Source organism: Rhynchophorus ferrugineus, unplaced genomic scaffold (assembly GCF_030347505.1).
Source record: "Rhynchophorus ferrugineus isolate W39M unplaced genomic scaffold, kcgeb_rfMv2 rfM9, whole genome shotgun sequence".
NCBI classification, from domain to species: Eukaryota; Metazoa; Arthropoda; class Insecta; order Coleoptera; family Curculionidae; genus Rhynchophorus; species Rhynchophorus ferrugineus.
Genome location: NW_027472588.1, coordinates 15,883,853 through 15,904,958, shown reverse-complemented (window position 1 = coordinate 15,904,958; position 21,106 = coordinate 15,883,853). Strand labels below are relative to the sequence as shown.

The following is a 21,106-nucleotide window of genomic DNA, read 5'->3' as shown; positions in this document are numbered from 1 at the left end:
AATAGAGGATATTAAATAATTATAGAGAAGTTGAGTTTATTAATATATATTAACCCCAGTAAATATCTGTATATAAGTAAGTATATTAATATTATTGATACAAAATTCATTCAATAACGTAACTAAAATTAATAATATGAATAAAAATGGTATGGTACATAAAAACTCTATATTCTGTAAGTGACAATATCAACGATTACCAGGATATAGAGAGGGAATGTTACATAGAGGTTATTAGGTTAGAATGTATGAGCAGAACAAGATTACTAACTGTTTTGTCGATATGGTAAAAGCATTAGGGAGAATTCAATGATTAATTGTATCAAGAATGATGTACACAAGTAGTAACGAAAGAAACTAAAAATATCGTTATATTAAAATGACTTGACAAGGAAAAATGAAAAAAACGCGCTTAGAACTCTACCTCATGGGTGGTGTGAAAAAAAAGTGTAATGTAAATATAATAAAAGAACTCTAACCTATGAAATTATTGTGTAGTAGTTGTGTATTAACTGTAGTTTAAATTATCCTATAATATGTGTATTAGATGTATTATAAAGTTAAAATAAAGTATATATATATATATATATATATATATATATATATATATATATATATATATATATATATATATATATCTTTGATAGCATTTTTGTTTCATTATTTTATTTCAACTAGAAATTGTTATATATCAAAGCCAAACTGAACTAAAACTCAGAGTAAGTAAGTAAACTAAAACTCACGTTAACATTGCCACGTTTTGATGTCTTTGTGACGTATCACGTGAACTTTGGATAGACTAAATAGTCACCTAACACTTTTTGGTAGAATATGTTAGATTTGTATATATCCTGGTATTGATAAGAATATGTAAAGAATGAGCTGACACTTTTGCAAATAATATTGTACATATATTATTATATGAGAAATAAAGCTGCAAAAGAAGAATCCAGATATCCAGGTAGTGTAAAAAAAGAAATACAAAGAAAATACACCAGAGTAATGGTAATAGATAATGAAATATACCGATACCCTATCTTGAAATATATCGTTGACATCAATTTTGTTCTTATTTTTTCGTTTTCACAAATGTTCTCAGTACAAAGGTTTATATTAGTAAATTTAAGCAGCATAATAATCATCTATTAGACAAGTTTGATTTTATTTTAAGTTATGTTTTTCAAGTTTCAATTCCACTAAATGTCCTAAAATATTGATAATTGTAATCGCACTGTTATGAATTGTTTTTCAAAGAGAAACAACCCTCTTATTTCCGAATGAAATACAGAAATTTTAAAATATGGTTATAATAAAAACACTGTGTTACAAATTCTAAAAAAATTAAGTACTCACTTGTTTCAATATTTTCTGTTTATTTATTCATATACTATTTTTAAGCACAGTAACTAACAATTCGTTGAAAAAAATTACAAATAAACGGCAGTATACACATTACTTTGTTTAATTATCGATAATTCGGGTGAAATCAACGACAGAACTTATTATTAATATACATTTATTTACATTACAATATAAAATATGAAAAAAAATTATTTTTGTTATCATGGGAAGTGTCTTAACAACATCAACAATAATCTCCTAACATAGATGCATCCCAACGAACTTGATTTTACCGCAATCTACCGCTCCCTTTGTTCATCCCTCTTGAGCTTCAAGGCTTAAAGTATTTCTGAACTGATAATAAATATTTCTTTTAACTTTGTCACCAATTCTTGAAAAATAGACTTTAAATATAAAAATCATTCACTATTTTTATCAATTTGTTTCACAAAATTCTTCAATAAGCCGAATTTTATATGTTTATATGTTAAAATAACTTATTCGGGGTTAATCAAAGGCAAATATAACCACATACATTCTTGTCGTTTTTGTCAGCCTTTAATCAAGTAGTAGTTTTGCTGTCTTACGTACAAAGAAAGTAACTGTACTTAGTGAATCCACCTTAAAAACCTAATAACATGTCTTATCAAAAAACTATTGATATTGATGGATACTATACAGATTGAAATCATGTTGTTGAACTAAGCACCATTTACATAGAGCACCTGAAGAAGTTAAAAACTCTGAATCTTGTTTGTCGCCTGCCAGGTCTATGCCATCATTATTTTAATTACTTGCTATAAATAACACTTCAATTCGACTTTTACTTGAAGGCTGTGGAAAGGGATGTCTTCACTATGAGGTATTGGTCAAATAATGCAAAAGTAACAATCGCTGTACCGATTGCTAAATTCAAGCCATTGTATCGATGTTGTAAATGGAATAGACGTTTTGCTTCCATTCAGCCAAGACAGTACAATAGCATAACATGATAAGCAAAATAGTTTCAGGGCTTATATCAAACTACTTTTTTCCTTGAGACTTAGGAATATGCTGTTCAGATACGTAAAAATCTTTTTTTTATTTTTGCACTGGTAACGATGACTTTTTTCAGTGAAAAATGATTCAGCTCTTGAAAATTACACCCAAAAAGAGTCAATCACAAAGATGTCAATGTATAATGGTAATTTTATCGCCATTAATGAGGATCCTTTAAAAATAAGTTACCTCAAAATAAAAGGAAGCAAACGTGATAGAAAAAAAAACATCAATCATCATCAACATAGGGATACGAAAATATAAATAGCGATTGCGACTTCATTGGTCAACTATTTCCCGGTAATATGCATCCCATAAAAAGTCATATAGCAACTCGCCTTTTAATATAATTATGTTCATTTTCACAATGGTACTCCAAGCGTGTACGTTTGCAAGCTAACAGCCTGATTTGGAGTCGTAAAATTATCATAAATATATAAAGATAAAATCGACTATGCCATTTAAATACCCTTATATAAACACCCATGCAAAAACTAGTCGAAATATTTACTTAAAATAGAAATAAGTATGAACAGCGTTTAATTTTTTTAAAATGACAGCATTTTGCTGTAACACTGATGTTCATGAGAAATATGGTTATACAATATTATTTATACCGCCATTATCGATAATATGATGCCAATACAACCGCCAATATGATTCACTTCTAAGTACTCACAACGTTATTAGACGTCTTCTAACGGAAACCAATCAGCGCAGAAAATATCTTAGTTATACTTATTTGTTAGTATATTAAGACAGGGAAAATTTAATCAGTAGTACACTAGTACATTAGTACATTAATTTTAATAAATAAATTAAATTGCAAAAAAGTATCACTGTGACAATCGTCACAAACCACTTATTTCAATTTTAATCAACTAATTAATATAGACAACAATTTTAATTAAGAAACTAGCCCAAACTATATTATTTAATCATAATAATACAAATTAACAACAATTGGAAATGTTGAGACTTTTTGAGGCGCCGAAAAAGTTCCTGTTTTTTAACTTTTATCAAAATCAATCTCGTCAAATACTTCCTCTTAATATTACTCGAAGTTCATATTATGACAGATGTCCAATCTTACGATGTAGTGACGTCTCCTCTTATTGGTCGTAATATACAATGTTTGTAGACCTAATGTATAATTCAGATAATAACTACGTCGATAGGAAATGTTGATGTGGAGATAACGAGTTAGTAAGTCCAAATTAGATACAAGAAAAATTTCTAATAACATTTGTGGAGTTGCGAAACAATAAATAAAGGTGCAAAGGTGATGGATTTGATTTAAAACAAATAACTAAGTATAATACATAATTTGAAAAAGAATTATATTGACATATAGTATAAAATATAGTAGACCGATTGTTAGAAATAACATAAAACGAAATTAATAACAGAGGCAAGATAGTTCTTTTATCGAAAATACTTGGCCACATTTACCAAATCTGTTAATGATATCCTGAAAGCGTTTGGCTATTCACCCAGAACTTGCTCCTTGTGATTATCATTAAACCTACAATGGTGTCGTTAGTTTCGATCAAAACTAGGAAAAACAGTTCTCTAATTCATTGCAACTCTATCACTAATCGTTCAGAAAAGAAGCAAGTTCCAAACAAAACCTTTTTCATTCATATAATGAGCCGTCATTTAGTTTTGTTCGTTCCCCTTATAATGAGTCATAAATTACATCTTAATCCGTGCGAAACGTGATATATCTACCTACCATAATTAAGACTTCAATTTATACATAAAAATCATCATAAATATCAAAGCACTTTAATTATAGCCAGTAAATCACCATCCATAAAAATGATTTTGTATTGATTTTATTTTGTAGCAATTGATTTGTACTCCAAACTCAATACCGTGTGAAGTAAAAAAGGGATTGCGTAAAATAATATGTTAAATTGTAAAACAGAATAGTTAATTATAATTATTTTCTTTCTTACTTCATTTACATTAGACATTAGTGTTGCAACATATGACAGGTACAGTTTGATATTTTAATTATTTCATTGACATTCCGTCAAGTGTAAACGTTAAATTACTGTTTAATTGCTTCTATTAGTACAAAATATAAACAAAAAAATATTTGGGCTAGGAACCTTATTTCTTAAGTGACCTAATAATTAATATATTTATCTACTACCACGACTTATATCAAAAGACAATAAGATAACCTTGTGCTAATGTTTTTATTGAGATTTTAAGTTATATAAAAATGATTTTAAATTACCTACAATCAATAAAAAATTTAAAAAAAAACAGCCAAATAAAACAAAAACATATAAATGTCAATTCCTACTAAATTATTTTAACACAATGTGGTATATGAGTGTGATATTACAATTCATATAAAGTATACTGTTTTTTTTTATAGATACCACAATGGCATCTTTTTGTTGACATTAATGTCAATAAAATTAATTAGTCAGCTGTCAAAAAAATTAATGTTACGAAATTATGGAACAGTTTTAAAAAATGGGAAAGTCACTCACATTATAATCGATTTAGATGGCACTCTTTTAGGTAACTTTAAACATTCTATTTAAGCTAAAATAACACTTACTATAATATAATATACAAGAAATGCAGAATAAAACAAAGTATAAAACAATTTGCATTGCGACTAAAAAATAGTTTAGTTTAAATATTAGAAGTATCATTATATAGGTAGCGATATAGAAATAATTATAATACTAACAGCATATAAGAAAGGCCCAATTTCTAACAAAAACTTAATTCAATAATTGTAAAACCTAAAATAAACATTTAAAATACCAAGAAAAACTTCCGAATTTCGAGGCCACCATATATTAACAAAGTTTTTAACATTATTTACTTAAAGAACAGTAGTTGTATAATTAATCTAACCAGTGCTAATAAGTTGCTAATATCTGAAACTGAAATTAGTAAATATTTAATTCAAGTAAATAATATAATGTTAAATTTTATTAAGAGGGACTATTAATTTATTTTGTAATTGTATCATAAATTATTAGCTTTAATATATTGAAAATATATAAAAATGCATAGATATACATATAGTATGTTTAATATTATTTAAAAATTATAACTGCAAAATAATTAACCTAAAAAACAAACTAAATTACAACAAAACTCATTAGAATTTAGTAGATATTATTATATTCTTCATAATTACAACCCCGAATGTCTGATGATAGTATATGTTATATGTTCAAAATAACAAATCAAAATATTAATAAATACCCTGACAAAGTTATTAAAAACGATGTATACTTATGTGAATAACAAATAAACACCTCTTATAATGCAAAAAATGCATTTACATTTCAAGGATATAAAATACTTTTAAAAATTGCATTTGTTTTTCGAAATTTAAAATGCTCTTACCATTTTGAGGCTTCGATAGCACCTGTGGGTTCGGAATCCCCCTGGATTCGATATCTACCCTTACTGAGTCGCAACTTCGGGGGTTTGCCAAAGCAGTTTCCGCGACGAAAATAGCCAAAAACAAAACAACACCTTGAAACCGGCACATTTTTACCTGACCACTATCAAATCTCATCACAGCCATTACTTATCGAATTTACAAAAGATATGCACTTTTTTTCGGTATCTTAGTTATAATTCATCACGAATCGTCACGTAATACTAAGGCACAACAGCTCACCCTCACTCACCGATCGCTTATTTCCGAATTCTGACAACTCATGGATGAACCGGGACCCGCTCCAATCCTCATCAACTTAAAAATGTGTATATTCTGTGAATGCGCAGGCGCCTTCCGTTGAATTAACGCGATCTCTGTCTGCTGTTTACAATGAACCTATATGAATTCACTTTTTCAGTATGCGCCTGTTTAGCACCGCCTACTCCACATGTTCTTTATCCGACGATGCCAATTCTTATTTGTTTTATCAAAATTATCAGATATCATGTTATTTATCCTAGCACGTAGTAAATTATTATAACAACATGAAAAGGAAAGAAGGCAATAACCAATAGTATTTTCTTGGTAATCTTAAAATGATAATCATATGTTATCAAAGTAGAAAGTATATATCCTTGCAAATTTAGTATATTTGATACTTGTTTTTCTTATCAATGTCTTTTTCACATTTCCAAGTGTTCTATTAATATTCTACTATTTTTGTAATTTAAATTTTTTAATAACAAATAACAAACAATTTTTATAATAGAAGAAGATCTAATTTATAACCTTGCACTTTTTGTGTGTAAACGTAAGCTCGTCGTATGAATATTTTCAATTTTTATATGTGTTTGTAGTATTTTAGATATATTATCATAACGTATATAAATAATGTCGAAGTTCAAACAGATTTCCCACGTAATTTTTGATATGGATGGGGTTTTATTAGGTAAGAATTACGTAATTATTTAGTTAATACCAAATATGCTTATATAAAATAATGTATAATAATTTTTATTATATTTAGGTGTTTAAATAATTAAAGGTGCATATTTGACGAATGCGCAAGGTTATATATTATTTGTACCTTTACACATAATTTATAGATACAGAACCATTATATACAAAAGCTATACAGAATATAGTAGGGCGTTATGGGAAAGTATTTACATGGGATTTAAAAGTAAAAGTCATGGGAACCCATCGGGCAGATGCATCTAAAACTGTTGTTAAGGAACTAGATTTACCAATAACATGGCAAGAATTCGATCAAATGCTTCAAGAACAATATGACATAGTTTTAGCTGATCCTGAAATTTTTCCTGGTGAGTAATTTTATTTTCTTTTCTAGATACAGAAAAAATATACAAGCATGCCATTTCTTCCATTGCAAAAAGATTTGGCAAAGTTTATACAGATGATATTGTGGCAAAAGTGATCGGTACTGTTGAAAAGGAATCTGCTAGAATAGCTGTGACAGAAATGCAATTGCCTATACCCACTAATGAGTTCCAACATGAATTCCGTACTCTCTCTCACGGTTTCTTTGCAAAGCATCAAATTCCTCTTATGCCAGGTATTAATGCTTGCATAGAGTCATGTTCAATGCATCGCTTTCAGGGAATGTCTTTCATTAAAATGGTATAATAAGAACACATTCATGTTTGTTTTTTTTATTATATTGATATTTAATTTATTAGAATTAGAAGTTATAGTAATGTGATATATATAATTTTTTTAAATTTTATCATAGTAATTATTTATATATATTTACATTGGTTGCTAATATTTGTATACATATCTAGAGGGTGCTGTATATAAATGCACATATGTTATTCTGTTGTGATAAAACATTAGTTTCAAGTATTATCATTAGTATCAATTAAAATATGTATGTTTTTTATAAAGTACACATTAATTTAGGTGCAATTTTAGATGGTTGTATGTAAATAAACATCTGCTATTGTATAAAAATTTTTGCAAGCTTTGTTTCTTTATACATATTAATATTCTGCAATTTTAGGAGCTAGACAACTTGTTCATCATCTACATGAAAATAAGGTACCTATTTCTGTAGCAACCTCATCATCGCTAAAGAGTTTTGAATTAAAAACAGCCAAACACAAAGATTTTTTCAAACTATTTGATCATGTTGTGTGTGGCGGCAGTGATCCAGAGGTAAAAAAAGGAAAACCTAGTCCAGATATATTTTTAATATCTGCATCTAGGTGAGCTATTAAAAATTTTAATGTGAAAAGACATTCATTTTATTAACCTTATAGATTTCCTGATAAGCCTAAACCTGCAGAATGCCTGGTTGTAGAAGATGCTCCCAGTGGAGTACAAGCAGCTATCAGCGCTGGAATGCAAGTTGTCATGATACCCGATGAAAATGTTCCTCAGGAACGCAGAAGGCTTGCTACAGTGGTGGTTAGTTCTATAGATTTAATCCCATTAGAGAAATTTGGTTTACCACCCCTAAAATAATTATATATTTGTATATATTTAAATGTATATTTATATTAATTTTATATCTATTATATGACAGCTGTTGAATTTTTATTGTATTACTTTCCTTGTTTTCTGGGTTTTGTCGATCTAGTGGGACCATATGAAATGAGATTAATAAAAATTATAATTGAATATATACAAAACTAAAACAATTTTTAGATATTGTCCAAAATGAATATATTATAAAACTTTTAACTACCTTTTATTGCATGATGTTGGCAGATTTAAATATTTATTCTGGTAAGATATAAGAACTAATAAGTTTAAAGCAAATGGAGCTAATATATATATATTTATATATATATATATATATATATATATATATATATATATATATATATATATATATATATATATATACATACGTTTACAAAAAATGTCAATAAAAATTGCATTTGAATCAAGTGGATTTCATAAAGAGTTACCTGAATATAACATAATTTGTTTTGTAAGTCACAAACAATATATAAAAAACATATTTATTTCTTCTCCAGTTATCTAATGACACTACTACAGAATTAATTTTATTTAGGGATCATCAAGTATAACATGTAAAATACAGAGATATCTCATGTTCAGTTTTAAACCCCACGCTTTAATCTTTTGAAGCTGGTCAGTAAAGCGTATTCGACATTGGTCATGCCAATTTAAGCTAACACAAAGTACTTAAAACAGCTATAATCAAATTCAGTCTAGCAAACTTTCTGGGTTTCATATTTATGTGGGTTAATTATCATAATTACATTGTCATAATATTAGTTTTACCCATTATGAAGTTCTTACCCACTTTTATCCCACAATTAGCGGTTTCTTTGGAACCTTTATCACAAGCAAATAAGGATAATATTGGATAGTTTTAAGTTAATATACAAACTATTGCGTAAACATAAATACAGTAAAAGATAGTGGTTTGTTAGGGAACGTGGGTACTTATTAGTACACGTACTAATTACATTTGTTTTCATCGTCATTGAATTAAAAATATTATTTGTTAACGTATTGTTTGACAGAAAATGCGTCAGTATCTGTCATCAATTACGATTACAAGAAAATGGTAATATACAGTATACATATTGAAAAAAATGTTAACTAAACCAGGATTTGTGCTTTTAATACAATTTTATATAAAATATTCCAACCAATATTACATGCATTCAGCATGAAATCTCCACTAATATTAAGTAATATTATTCTCCATGTCACTAATGACTACATGAATAAGGCTAAAATAGCTTTCAAATCTTGACAAAACCACAATGGTAAAATCTAAAATGTATTGTAAAATTTTTATTGCATATTTTGTAAATAATCAGTGATGATTATGGTTTAAGTATTAATACAATATTTATATTATTACATATTACTTACTGTCCTATATATGTAATAATATATTTTGGTAGCATAATATTTATATTATTCCGTAAAAATCTATCTTATGAAATTTCCAGTGTAACATTACAAATATTTTAAAATGCTATTAAGATCGAACCAAATTATTAATTTTTGAATAAATGATAGAATACTATAGCTATAACATAATTCAGAATATCAGAGCTATTAAATTAATTCGTTATAAATGAATAGGCCGTGTACACTTGTTGACATTAATGGCCAGTAACCTATTAGATACCACTTGCTGAGACCTATCTATTTCCAATTACCGAATATTACAATATTTGACCTAAAAATGAAGTAAACACTCGTGTGCGTAGGTGAAACAACATAAATCAATACGAATACATGATTTTCATGCATGATCGGCATTATCTTCTTCTCCGCCGTCACTAATGACGAAGGCTCTAATGTTCCTTTGTATCTCTAATACCTATAAAAACTATTGGATGGATTATCGATCGTCAGTTGATAGAGTTCGCATTCCCAAAGAACATTCAACGTTCTGAGTGATCGAAAATGAAGATTGAAAATTATCAGAACAAATTCAAAAAGGTGACGCACGTTATTTTCGATTTAGATGGAACAATTTTAGGTAAGTACTATTTGATGTGAACTTGTAGATAAAGCATCTGCAATTTAATTTTTAATTTAAATTATAATATTATTATACAACTCATTCAGTAGCCTTAAAATTTCTATTTCTTGCAATATATATATTAAAAAATAAACGTATTTTCCTAATATATATTTTTTAATTACTTACATGTTACATTGGATATGCTGAGTATAATCTTAATTTCAAATTAATTTATTACTACTGTTCTGTTGTACTTGCATTAATACACAAGTAAGGCGAGTACAGGATCAATACATCAGTATATATCTCCCAAATTAAAATAAAACTAATCTACTTAAGATAAATTTAAAAAGACACTTATACACTAACTAGTTCTTGTGATTTGGTTTGCTTCAATCTTCTGATTTCCTGCGTGTTATCTAGTAGCTGTATTGCCTGATTTAGCAACCTTATTTCATGTTTTAAAGCGAAATCTTGGATCACTTCGTACATGCATTTGATTTCGAGGTTATCGTGCAGCACTTCGTTGGTTAGATAACGAGGATTTGTAATTAATCGTAGAACTTTGTTTTGGGTGCGTTGAATTACTAGTTGGTAAGATGTTTTAGTGCAACCCCATAGTCCAAGATGGTTTTATGATTGACTGATAAACCAATCTCTTTGATTTTAGTTCAAGTTGAGAGTATCTTCCGACTAACCAGTACAGTTACTCGACTTTGATTTGTCTTGCTTTTTGTCTAACATGATGTTTCCAAAATAACCTATCATCGAGATATATTCCGAGGTATTTAGCTGATTCTACTTGAAAAATCGGGCATCACTCAAGTGATATGATAAGGTTCTTGTCATTTAGCTGCAAAAAAAATTAACATGGACAGATTTGGAATTATTAATCTGTATTTTCTAGTCTCTAGTCCATTTATTAATCTTGTTGACCGCTACTTGTACTTTTTCTACAATATTAGACGAGATACATCTTTTGCCATGATAACCGTGTCGTCAGAAAACGTTCCAAGTACTGTTTCTTTTATTGTTGGGATATCAGCAGTTTAGAGCAGATATAGGAGTGGTCCTAAGAACCCTGTGGAATTCCAGGCGCAATAGGTTTATGTGTTGAGAATGCCCTTTCATGTGAGGCTCTAAATTTTCTTTCGAAAATATATGATTTCAGCAGTTGACGGCAATTCCGCGTTAGCAATTTGCTCACTTTGTAGATTAATTCCAAATGCCACTCCAGGGCAAAAGCTTGTGAGACGTCCAGGAATATTGCAGGACAGTATTTCTTTTCTTCCAATACATTTTCAACAACGGCTGTTAGTCTATGCACTTGGTCGTTTGCCGAGTGGTGATTTCGAAATCCAAACTGGGTATCTGGTATTTCTATAAATGGTTTAATACGTTTTAATAGCAGTTTCTCAAATAATTTTGACATCGCAGGTAGCAGCGAAATAAGATGTAAGATGGAATCTGTAAGATCCAACTTGTTCTGTCGATTAGTCAGATTTTTTAAGCATAATTATTCGAATATTACTAATATTGTTAACAATTTTACGTAAACTTAGTTTTGATTATATAACAGTAGTAAAATCATAACAAATTAACTTCTAACGCCATCTGTACTTACTATAAAACAAATTAAAAATATGCCACTTTTGTACTTTGCAGATACGGAAAAATTGTATAGACAAGCTTTATTCCACGTTGCCGAACAACACGACAAACAATGTAGTAACGAAGTTGTTCTGAAAATAGCTGGAACTCCACAACCAATTACGGCCAAAATAGCAAGGGAAGAATTAGAGTTGCCCATCGACAATGACACCTTTTTGCAAATATACAATGGTTTTATCATTGAAAGGTTAGGAGACTGTGATCTTATGCCAGGTAACTTGTTCTTAAATATATTTTTTTCTTTAAAATTATCCAGATTATCTACATAACCAGTTTTTCATATCAAAATTAATGCTAAATGTACCGAAATAATACAGGATGCCGCTAAATCTATTGTAGCAGTATTTTAAAATAATTTTAATATTTTGATCAGCTATATCTATTGGCGACAAGTATCAAAGTAAACCACTATTAGACAATCTAACTTATAACCAGCCCAATAAAACAGTCAATGCACGTCATAGTTGACGCTGAATATAGTGCCAACTGCAGTTTCTAAAAATGTAAAACTCCTTTTAAACTCGGAACGGATTTTTCAGAAAACAGGATAGAATGCTATGTAATGCATCGAGACATGTAACCGAATAAGTGTATAAAATTCAATTTGGATCGGTACTGGTTGGTTATATCACCATATCTATGCAAAGCTCTTCAAAACCTTAGTGATAAAAAATAGAAATTATAAACCGACAAACGTTAAAAACCAAATGTCTAATTCGATGCGGCAACATTGCTGTCGTCATAAATTTCGATAACGTGCATTGGCTGTTTTATCCGTCGGGCTATAGTTAGCTGTCAACATTTGTTAAATTCACAGAAAAGACGGGCTTAGAATACGATCTCCCATAACGTTGTAACCAATTTTTGTTCCTCCAAGCCATCAGAGTTGGTTTCTTTCATATAGGGTGAAATTAAAAAATAAAATTTTAATAAAACAATTTATTTAAATACTAGTTAAAATTTATATGAAACATTTTCAAAATACATCAAAAAACACCACAAGAAATCATCACCTCCCGCCCTCTAGTGATTCGGACGCACAAAACGTGGTATCAGTGTGCCTATTTAAGTTCTGATTCGATATTTCTATGTTTTTCCAAACTTGCCTAAAAGGCGATATTACACGGTTTAAACAACTTAACAGACACATACCACATAATCCCGAACGAACAATTCGGTTACCGTGCCAAACATTCAAGCCTTCATTAAGCTGCTCGCGCCGCAGCAACAATCCACCAGGCATTAAGAAAAGGTAAAAAAACTGGAGAACTTTTTAGATGTCTCCAAAGCTTTCGAGCAAATATATCACCACGGTCTAATATTCAAAGCGAAAAAGCTTGGTCTACCCAGTGACCTAATCTCCCTGATAGATTCATACTTGGACGGTAGGTCCTTTCAAGTGAGGATTGGCGACGCAGTCTCTTCTAATAAACAGATTTTAGCAGGAGTCCCACAAGGTGCTCCACTAGCCTCAGTCCTATTCAACCTCTATATGGCTGATTTCCCATTCCACAAACTTTAGCTCCCACATAGCACTTTATGCAGATGATACCGCTTTTTTCACAACCGGTTATAGTCCCGACGCTGTTCGTAACAGACTCCAAGTCCAGCAGAGCAAGCGATAGCGCGGTACAAATTCTGGTAACTACAGATAAACCCGAGTAAAACTCAGGCTATTTTGTTTCACCACAATGAGTTCCTCGCCTATCGCCCCAAATTGAAGTCCCTATGCGTTGGCTCCAGAAAGCTTCATACCTCGGTCTCCAGTTCGATCGCAGATTCCAATGGTCAGCCCAAATATAGCATGCTATTTGCAAAGGCAATGGCGTATATAGCCTACTATTTCTACTACTCTGCAGAAAAAAAAACTCCCAATCCCCCAGAACGCGACTCTCTATAAAATGCTAGTCCGTACAGGTACGTCTCTGAGAGATAACTTGAACCAAATGTCCCAGTCTAGAAAAGTCCACGCGTTGCTCAATGCCCCATGCTTTATGAGGAACGTTCGTTCGTTATGAGTAAGGTTCTTCCTAGGCGCCTTAGAACACGACAACACCTTGATTAAATCCCTACCCATCCATAAACCCCGGTGGTAAACCAACTACAACAGTCCCAGTCGTAACCCAGGGTCTCTGTCGTCCGTAAAACACTCACTACTCCGAACCCGAAGCGAAATCAGCAAAAGATTCTATCTGGTCATTATGGAAAAAAAATTCTATGTTTTGTAGTTATATTCGATGATTTTTGACATTTCTGTATGTACAATGACAGTTTTGGCTTTAGTATTACTAAGTTATTTAATATATAGACGCTAATCATGGAACGTCGGAATTGTATTTTGGACATTTATTATTTTGTTCTTCGACTAGAATAAAGATGCTGTTGCCTATTAAATACTTTTAAAAAATTATAATTAACAGTAGTTTGAATTAATTGAATCATAAATGAAGCTTCACGTCAGTAGATGATGCTGATCATTTGCCAGCATTGCCCGTCATCAGTCAATCATTCTTCAATGTGTCTGAGTTCATCCAAACCGAAGGTGTTATTAACAATTCCTGTTTCCAGCATGTAGAACAACAAATGTGCGATTAATTCTTAATAAGTGTTATGACTAATCAATAAATAAAACCTAATCAATAATCCTAGTATTAACACTATTTTTATTATCATTTTGCCCTGAGTGACTATTGGTTTATTGGTCTCATCTAATTACACAAATTGAAAAAATAAGTCTTCTTTTTAAAAATGGTATTCTTTTAGAAGCAATGTCTGGAAGTTCCATTAGACCTCTTCGATACTTTTCAGACTAATAGTTTCCTCTGAAATAATTGAATTAAATCATGTTTATAATGAAAAACTACTTACTGTTTTTATACATTTCATATATATTTTCATATATGACAGTTATAACCTGTAGTTATATTATAACTAATATTTTAAAGAATTTTGTAGATGTTTAACAAACGAACGACTTTTGTAGGCCGGCTGATTCGGTTATATGTTAGAATGTATCAGACAGCATTGTGTCTCTTTTTAACTAGAATAAAATGAGAAGGAAAATATCGTTTAATTCTAAAAAAATTATAAATTGCGGTAGGCAATACATTAAATATCTTGATGGCATGAGTTCACTGTAATTTTGGATAGACTATAAATACCTAATTAATATAAATTAAAGCTGGAAGAGACGTTTTGTCAAAATTAAATTATTCACGTAATTCATAGGTAATAATTCCTAGTAGATTTTGTGTTATTATTATCTATCTAATACAAGTAATACCGATTGATAATAGTGTTATTTAATAAAATATTTTCAGGGGCAGAAAAATTAATAAGGCACTTCCATTCTCACAATATACCAATGGCAGTAGCGACGTCTTCCAGCAATAAAGCGGTACAAATAAAAACTCGAAAACATACGGAACTTTTTGAGTTATTCGAACATTTTGTGTGTGGAGATTCTGATCCCGATGTAAAAGTGGGTAAACCAGCCCCCGATATATTTTTAGTATGTGCCTCCAGATTCACCTCAGTTCCGAAACCAGAGGAGTGCTTAGTGTTTGAGGATTCTTTGAACGGCGTTAAGGCGGGAATGGCGGCCGGTATGCAAGTGGTTATGGTACCGGAACCTCACGTACCTGTTGAATATGGTCATCACGCTACATTAAGGGTAGACTCGTTTCATCATTTAAAACCTGAACATTTTGGACTACCGCCCATTTACGAATAAAAATAATACTGTAGGAAAGGATTAGAACAGATTAATAATTAAGAATTGCTTGAGATTCTGCGGAGAGGATATAAAACTAGTAAAATATACGGGATTACTGAACTAAGAACTGCACTTACTCATATTTAGATTGGACAATTAATGATCAATGGTTATGGTTTAATATACTTAACACCCATACACCTTCATATTATTTAAATAAATTGTGCATATTACATAAATCATTGTATAGTCTTAACATACGCTATTGTACATAAAATAAATAATGTAAATTATAATTAAAATAAACATTGTTATCAATTTAAAAAACTGCATTTTATTTTAAGAAGATATTAACAGCTTACATGTATTTCTAACTGCGATATCTATTGGTCAAAGGCGAAGTAAAAATGTAAATAACCTAACCAGGGGTGTGCAACTCCAATGGTAAGTAGTGGCACAAAGTTTTGCTTAGTTCAATCATTGGCGGCGCTGACAACTTAAATTTGATTGGTTAGTTTAGAATAGTTATGTAGAACCCTGTAAGGAAAATACTTTGTTTTGATTGATCTGCCATTTCGCCTGATTATTATGTAACGTCACATTTATTGGCCAATAGTATTTAAATGAAAATCAAATTTAATTTTTAAAATTAATTTATTAAAATAAAATCCTATACAAATATACATAAGTTTAAATAATATAAATATATATATATATATATATATATATATATATATATATATATATATATATATATAAACAAAAAGCAAAAAAAAATGAACTCTATTCTAGGCAAAATTAAAATATCTATAATTTTTCTATAACGCCTTCCCATATTTGTTTAGTGTCATCAATTTTATTGGATCTATTAGAGTTCTAACTTATCTTGTTATATTGAAGGTAAACTTTCAGGAAGTAAGTTCCTTAAGGAAATCCTTCCCTGTTGATATTGCATTAACTTCATTAAACCAAAAATACAATCACACCTCATAATAACTTAAAATTTGGTTTTGAAAATCATTATGGATTGGACAGTTGAAACAACTTGGTAGATTAATTGAATTTTATTACTACTAACATCTCTAACATCTTCATAAGTAGGTTTTGATATTCTGTAAACAAACAATATGTAAACAGACATGTAGTAAATAGATAATTTTATATATACCTGATAAAAACAATGTTGGATATGCATTTACCCTAATACCTGTTCGTGAAGGAAGGGTAATTCTAAATTTTTCACTAAAATATTCGTGACAGACACGATGACGTTGATATATTTCCATTGTGGTTTATTCATTTTTGGAGCGAAATCATTTTTTGGGAAACGATGTCTAATTTCCGTAATAGATTTTTACCCCGATACACTACATCTTTTTCTACACTGACGCATTGTCATCAATTTTTATATTATTACTCCATAATAATTAATGTAAAACAGAAAATATGCACAACGTAAAACGAAGATTTCTTGATCTAAACAAAAACCTTCAAGCTACAAACTTAAAAATAAACGCCCATAGAAAATGCTGACTTCACACAGTTTGATCGACCAATCACCTTCAATATTAGTGGCGGCACCAGGAATTTAAACTAGCCAATCACAATTTGCGATCGCAGCGCTACCGTTGATTGAACTAAACAAAACATTTCCCCAAGGTCGCCTATACTGTGAAATTTGTATTTTTTCTATGATATACATTCAGACAAATTAAAAAATATTAAAGAATATAAACAGAGTTGCTTCGAAAAATATGTAACTGAATTAAGTCCGGATGCAGACAAAGATTACTCGCTATGGAAGGCACTTTGAAGATTTAAAAGGCCAATTATTAGAGTACCGCCTATTAAAAATGATCGAGAAAAGACTGATTTCAACCCAATGATAGATACATAGATACAAATCCTGTTTATCAGCCCCATGTAGCTGAAAATTTAATTTTTCCGATAGAAGTTGCCACATGAATTGACATTAACATCAATTCTAACTAATCAACACTCGACAATCGACCAAGTGCACAGAAAGTCTGAAAAGGAATAATTGAATTGAATAAATATAGCTAAATTTAGACGTCTTTAAAAGACTCATATCTCTCTAATAAGATTTATTGACATTTACGTCATTTGAGAAACAGTAATATTACATTAAATCTAAATTATTTATAATGAAAAGACGCTGCTGTAATATGAATTCAAAGTATAAAAATGTTAGCCACGTAATTTTTGATCTTGATGGAACACTCTTAGGTAATATTAGTTAGTCCTAAGTATATAGATATTATACAAATAACTATATTTTAAATTTTAATATTATATATAACCAGATCGCTAGCTAATTATCAAAAAAGCGCAATACAAGAAAATGTATTAACGGTAATAAATAAATACAAATGTTATTCTATAATTTTTGTATAAAATATTACAAATTTGCTTAGTAACATTTTCAATAAAGTTGTATCTGATAAAACATAACTCAATAAATTGTTTTTTCTATTAAAACCCTATTGCTAAAAGTGTTTTGTGTTTCATCGGTTAGAGAATATCTGCATTATGTTAAATTTCTTCATATTATAGATACTGAACATATTTATATTGAGGCTTTACAAAAAGTCATTGAATTTTTTGGTGGTACATTTAAGCCAGAATATTCCATGTTAATAGCAGGGCGGACACAACAGGATGTGGCCTCGACAATGGTAGAGTTATTAAATTTAAAAGTAACACCAGATGAGTTCTCTAAAAAATATGATGAATGTTCAGCAGAAAAATTAGATGGATGTGGTTTTATGCCAGGTAAAAAAATCAAAAATAATACCAAAAAGTATTGTTTAGCCATTAATATTTAGTTATTGATAGGATTATACTTTATTCAGGGGCTGAAAAAATGGTAAGGCACTTGCATGAACACAACATTCCAATAGCAGTGGCTACATCATCTAGTCAGAGCTCTTATGATTACAAAACTAAATCCCATAAAGATCTATTTGACCTGTTTCATCACATCGTCTGTGGTGGCAGTGATAAAGAAGTTAAAGCAGGTAAACCTGCTCCTGATATTTTTTTGTTATGTGCATCCAGATTTGATGATAATCCACCTCCTGAAAAGTGTTTAGTATTTGAAGATTCTGTTAATGGAGTAAAGGCAGCTATTGCAGCTAACATGCAAGTTATCATGATACCTGATCTGAATGTACCTTATGAATCTTGGAAATTAGCAACTCTGAGGTTGGATAGTTTTGATTACATGATACCCCAATTATTTGGGTTACCCCCATTTTCCCAACCACCAGATATTCCTGTTAAAGCAATGGAAAACAAAGATGAAGAAACAAAATAGTTTGGGCAATTTGTACATATTATAATCTAATTATATTAACAAATTAGTTGTGCTTGGTTTTCTATTTTAACACACCAGTTTAGTGTTTAAAACTTCACTGTTATTGTTATATTGCAAATCTTAGATCTAAGATCTTTTTTAAGAAGATATACATTTTTTGATGAAATGAAAAATATGACTTACTAATAATTTTATTTACATAACTTTTTTAATTACTACAATATAAATAACATATGTTTGGTTTATTGGGCAATTGATTTAATTTTTGATAAAACATCACTTGATGACAAATCCTTTAAAGACAAGGATTTTTCTTTGCCAAATTCTGAAAAACAAATTGTGCATTTTGAGAATTGTCATAATGGTATAATTTGTATATAAAATGGGTTAATAGAGAACAACCCTCTTAACTTACCAAATCTTGCCCATAACTTTGGTTCAACGCCAGAACATTCTCTAATTAAAATAGGGAATTTAGGATTGTTTGTCTTCAATTCTACATAATATTGCTCAATAAATTCTCTAAAATTGAAAATGAAATGTATTATATAACCTAGAATACACCGTTTGGACACTTTAGCACCTAACGCCCTTGCTTGCGGGTCCGTATTGACAAAGATGAACACGCAATTCTTTAAGAGCTCTTGGAAATTTAATTGCAGCTGACATTATTTATATAAAAATAATTTTTAATATCAAAATGAAGTTTCCTTTTAACCTTACTTGAAGAACGTAATATCAATGTTGCCACATTAATATAAATATAAAAGACAAATACAAGTAAAATATATATATAATATATATTTGTTACAATTTTTTTTACTAATTTCAGTGAGTTGTTCTAATATATTTTATGAGTGCAAGTATTTAAAATTATTCATATATATTTGTATGCACCAAACTTCATTTAGACATACAAGTAGAAGATGAAATCTACATTAACCTAAATATAATTACTGAGAAAAATGTAAGATAGTTTGCCAGATTGGAAACCTGTTAGGCTTTACGCTTATTTGAAAATTAAGATGGACATGAATGAAGAAACGATATATGAGGACATTGATGACCTATTAAAGAGACATCGACAAGAGAAGAAAGATTTACAAGCAAAAATCCAATCGCTTAAAAAAAGCATACCGAAAGGCGATAAAAAGAAAAAGAAAGAACTTACTGATGAAATTGCTCAATTAGAAAAAGATCTGGAGGATAGACATACTCGGGAATTGAAAGAAGTCAAAGGCACTGAGGTGGAGTTGATAGGAAATAGTGATACATGCAGTGAATCAATTGGGGATAATATCAATGAAAATTTGACAGAAAAAGTTCCAACTAAAGTTTCTCGAGCTCAAAAACGTAGAGAAAAAAAAGAACATGAAGCAAGAGAAAGAGAGAAAAGAATTTTGGAGCAAGCAGAGAAAAACAGAGAAGGTCCAAGGGTAATTGAAATGAACTCAATAACAAAGGTATTAAAAGATCTTAATCTTCAAATTCATAATATTCCCGCAGATGGAAATTGTTTATATTTAGCTGTTAATCACCAGTTACAAGTGACAGGAAAACCCACATATACAGTTAGTGAGCTTCGTAAAAAAACTGCCAATTTTATGCGTGTACATAAGGATGATTTTATACCTTTTATGTATAATGAGGATGATGATGGAGATATAATTAGTGAAGAATCATTTGAGAATTACTGCAAAGAAGTTGAAAAAACAAAACTGTGGGGTGGACAGTTAGAATTAAAAGCTTTATCCAACATTTTAACTTGTCCAATAAAAGTTATACAAGCAACAGGTCCTCCAACAATACAAGGTGAAAATTTTAAAGGTCCAGAATTAATTCTTACTTACCATAGGCATTTATACAGATTAGGTGAACATTATAATTCTACCCTACCTCAAGAAGAGAATGTTTGATGTATTAGTGGAAATTTATTGAGAATTAAATTAATAACGAATATGTGTTTACCATAAATTCTTGTGAAAAATGTATGGCAATTAAACATATAATATAGTAATGAATTGTTACTAATTTATGTTGTAAAATGAAACATGACATTTTGATTAATTAAAAAACAACTAATAAAATATTTTC

The 21,106-nt window shown here is 29.8% G+C and overlaps 6 protein-coding genes and 1 long non-coding RNA gene across 11 annotated transcripts in view; 4 read left to right on the top strand and 3 right to left on the bottom strand.

The window, feature by feature from the left end:
• The window catches only part of LOC143202118 (glypican-6), a 244,918-nt gene extending 238,691 nt beyond the window's left edge, over positions 1 to 6,227 (bottom strand). The window contains exon 1 of the mRNA XM_076413404.1: positions 5,767 to 6,227. Coding sequence (XP_076269519.1) covers positions 5,767 to 5,950 — 184 coding nt within the window. The 5' untranslated portion in view covers positions 5,951 to 6,227. The remainder of the gene's footprint in view (positions 1 to 5,766) is intronic.
• Positions 4,819 to 8,362, top strand: LOC143202139 (putative pseudouridine-5'-phosphatase). 4 transcript variants are annotated; one of them, XM_076413429.1, is made up of 5 exons: positions 6,482 to 6,617; positions 6,664 to 6,755; positions 7,158 to 7,382; positions 7,830 to 8,034; positions 8,089 to 8,362. In XM_076413429.1, the coding sequence occupies exons 2-5, from the start codon at positions 6,698 to 6,700 to the stop codon at positions 8,291 to 8,293; spliced, it is 693 nt and encodes a 230-aa protein (XP_076269544.1). In that variant the 5' UTR covers positions 6,482 to 6,617; positions 6,664 to 6,697; the 3' UTR covers positions 8,294 to 8,362. The 4 variants fall into 4 exon arrangements, with proteins under 4 accessions (XP_076269542.1, XP_076269544.1, XP_076269545.1 ...); XM_076413430.1 differs by lacking the exon at positions 7,158 to 7,382 and adding an exon at positions 6,913 to 7,131; XM_076413427.1 differs by lacking the exons at positions 6,482 to 6,617; positions 6,664 to 6,755 and adding an exon at positions 4,819 to 4,920.
• Positions 8,363 to 10,107: 1,745 nt separating this feature from the next.
• LOC143202140 (putative pseudouridine-5'-phosphatase) lies at positions 10,108 to 15,843 on the top strand. Its single transcript, XM_076413431.1, has 3 exons — positions 10,108 to 10,304; positions 11,955 to 12,173; positions 15,281 to 15,843. The coding sequence occupies exons 1-3, from the start codon at positions 10,229 to 10,231 to the stop codon at positions 15,691 to 15,693; spliced, it is 708 nt and encodes a 235-aa protein (XP_076269546.1). The 5' UTR covers positions 10,108 to 10,228; the 3' UTR covers positions 15,694 to 15,843.
• A 764-nt stretch (positions 15,844 to 16,607) lies between these two features.
• On the bottom strand, positions 16,608 to 16,983 carry LOC143202169 (uncharacterized). Its single transcript, XR_013007090.1, has 2 exons — positions 16,844 to 16,983; positions 16,608 to 16,787 (listed from the first exon to the last, which is right to left on the bottom strand). It is a non-coding gene; the product is annotated as an uncharacterized LOC143202169 (long non-coding RNA).
• A 719-nt stretch (positions 16,984 to 17,702) lies between these two features.
• Positions 17,703 to 19,060, top strand: LOC143202137 (pseudouridine-5'-phosphatase-like). The gene is made up of 3 exons (XM_076413425.1): positions 17,703 to 17,922; positions 18,250 to 18,468; positions 18,549 to 19,060. Exons 1-3 carry the CDS (start codon positions 17,841 to 17,843, stop codon positions 19,010 to 19,012), a joined length of 765 nt encoding a protein of 254 aa, XP_076269540.1. The 5' UTR covers positions 17,703 to 17,840; the 3' UTR covers positions 19,013 to 19,060.
• A 127-nt stretch (positions 19,061 to 19,187) lies between these two features.
• ND-B8 (NADH dehydrogenase (ubiquinone) B8 subunit) lies at positions 19,188 to 19,878 on the bottom strand. Its single transcript, XM_076413464.1, has 3 exons — positions 19,596 to 19,878; positions 19,428 to 19,534; positions 19,188 to 19,337 (listed from the first exon to the last, which is right to left on the bottom strand). Exons 1-3 carry the CDS (start codon positions 19,679 to 19,681, stop codon positions 19,255 to 19,257), a joined length of 276 nt encoding a protein of 91 aa, XP_076269579.1. The 5' UTR covers positions 19,682 to 19,878; the 3' UTR covers positions 19,188 to 19,254.
• A 67-nt stretch (positions 19,879 to 19,945) lies between these two features.
• On the top strand, positions 19,946 to 21,099 carry LOC143202133 (deubiquitinase OTUD6B). Of its 2 annotated transcripts, XM_076413421.1 has the most exons (2): positions 19,946 to 20,824; positions 20,880 to 21,099. In XM_076413421.1, exons 1-2 carry the CDS (start codon positions 20,038 to 20,040, stop codon positions 20,882 to 20,884), a joined length of 792 nt encoding a protein of 263 aa, XP_076269536.1. In that variant the 5' UTR covers positions 19,946 to 20,037; the 3' UTR covers positions 20,885 to 21,099. The 2 variants fall into 2 exon arrangements, with proteins under 2 accessions (XP_076269536.1, XP_076269535.1); XM_076413420.1 differs by having other exon boundaries at positions 19,946 to 21,099.
• The last annotated feature ends 7 nt before the right edge of the window (positions 21,100 to 21,106 follow it).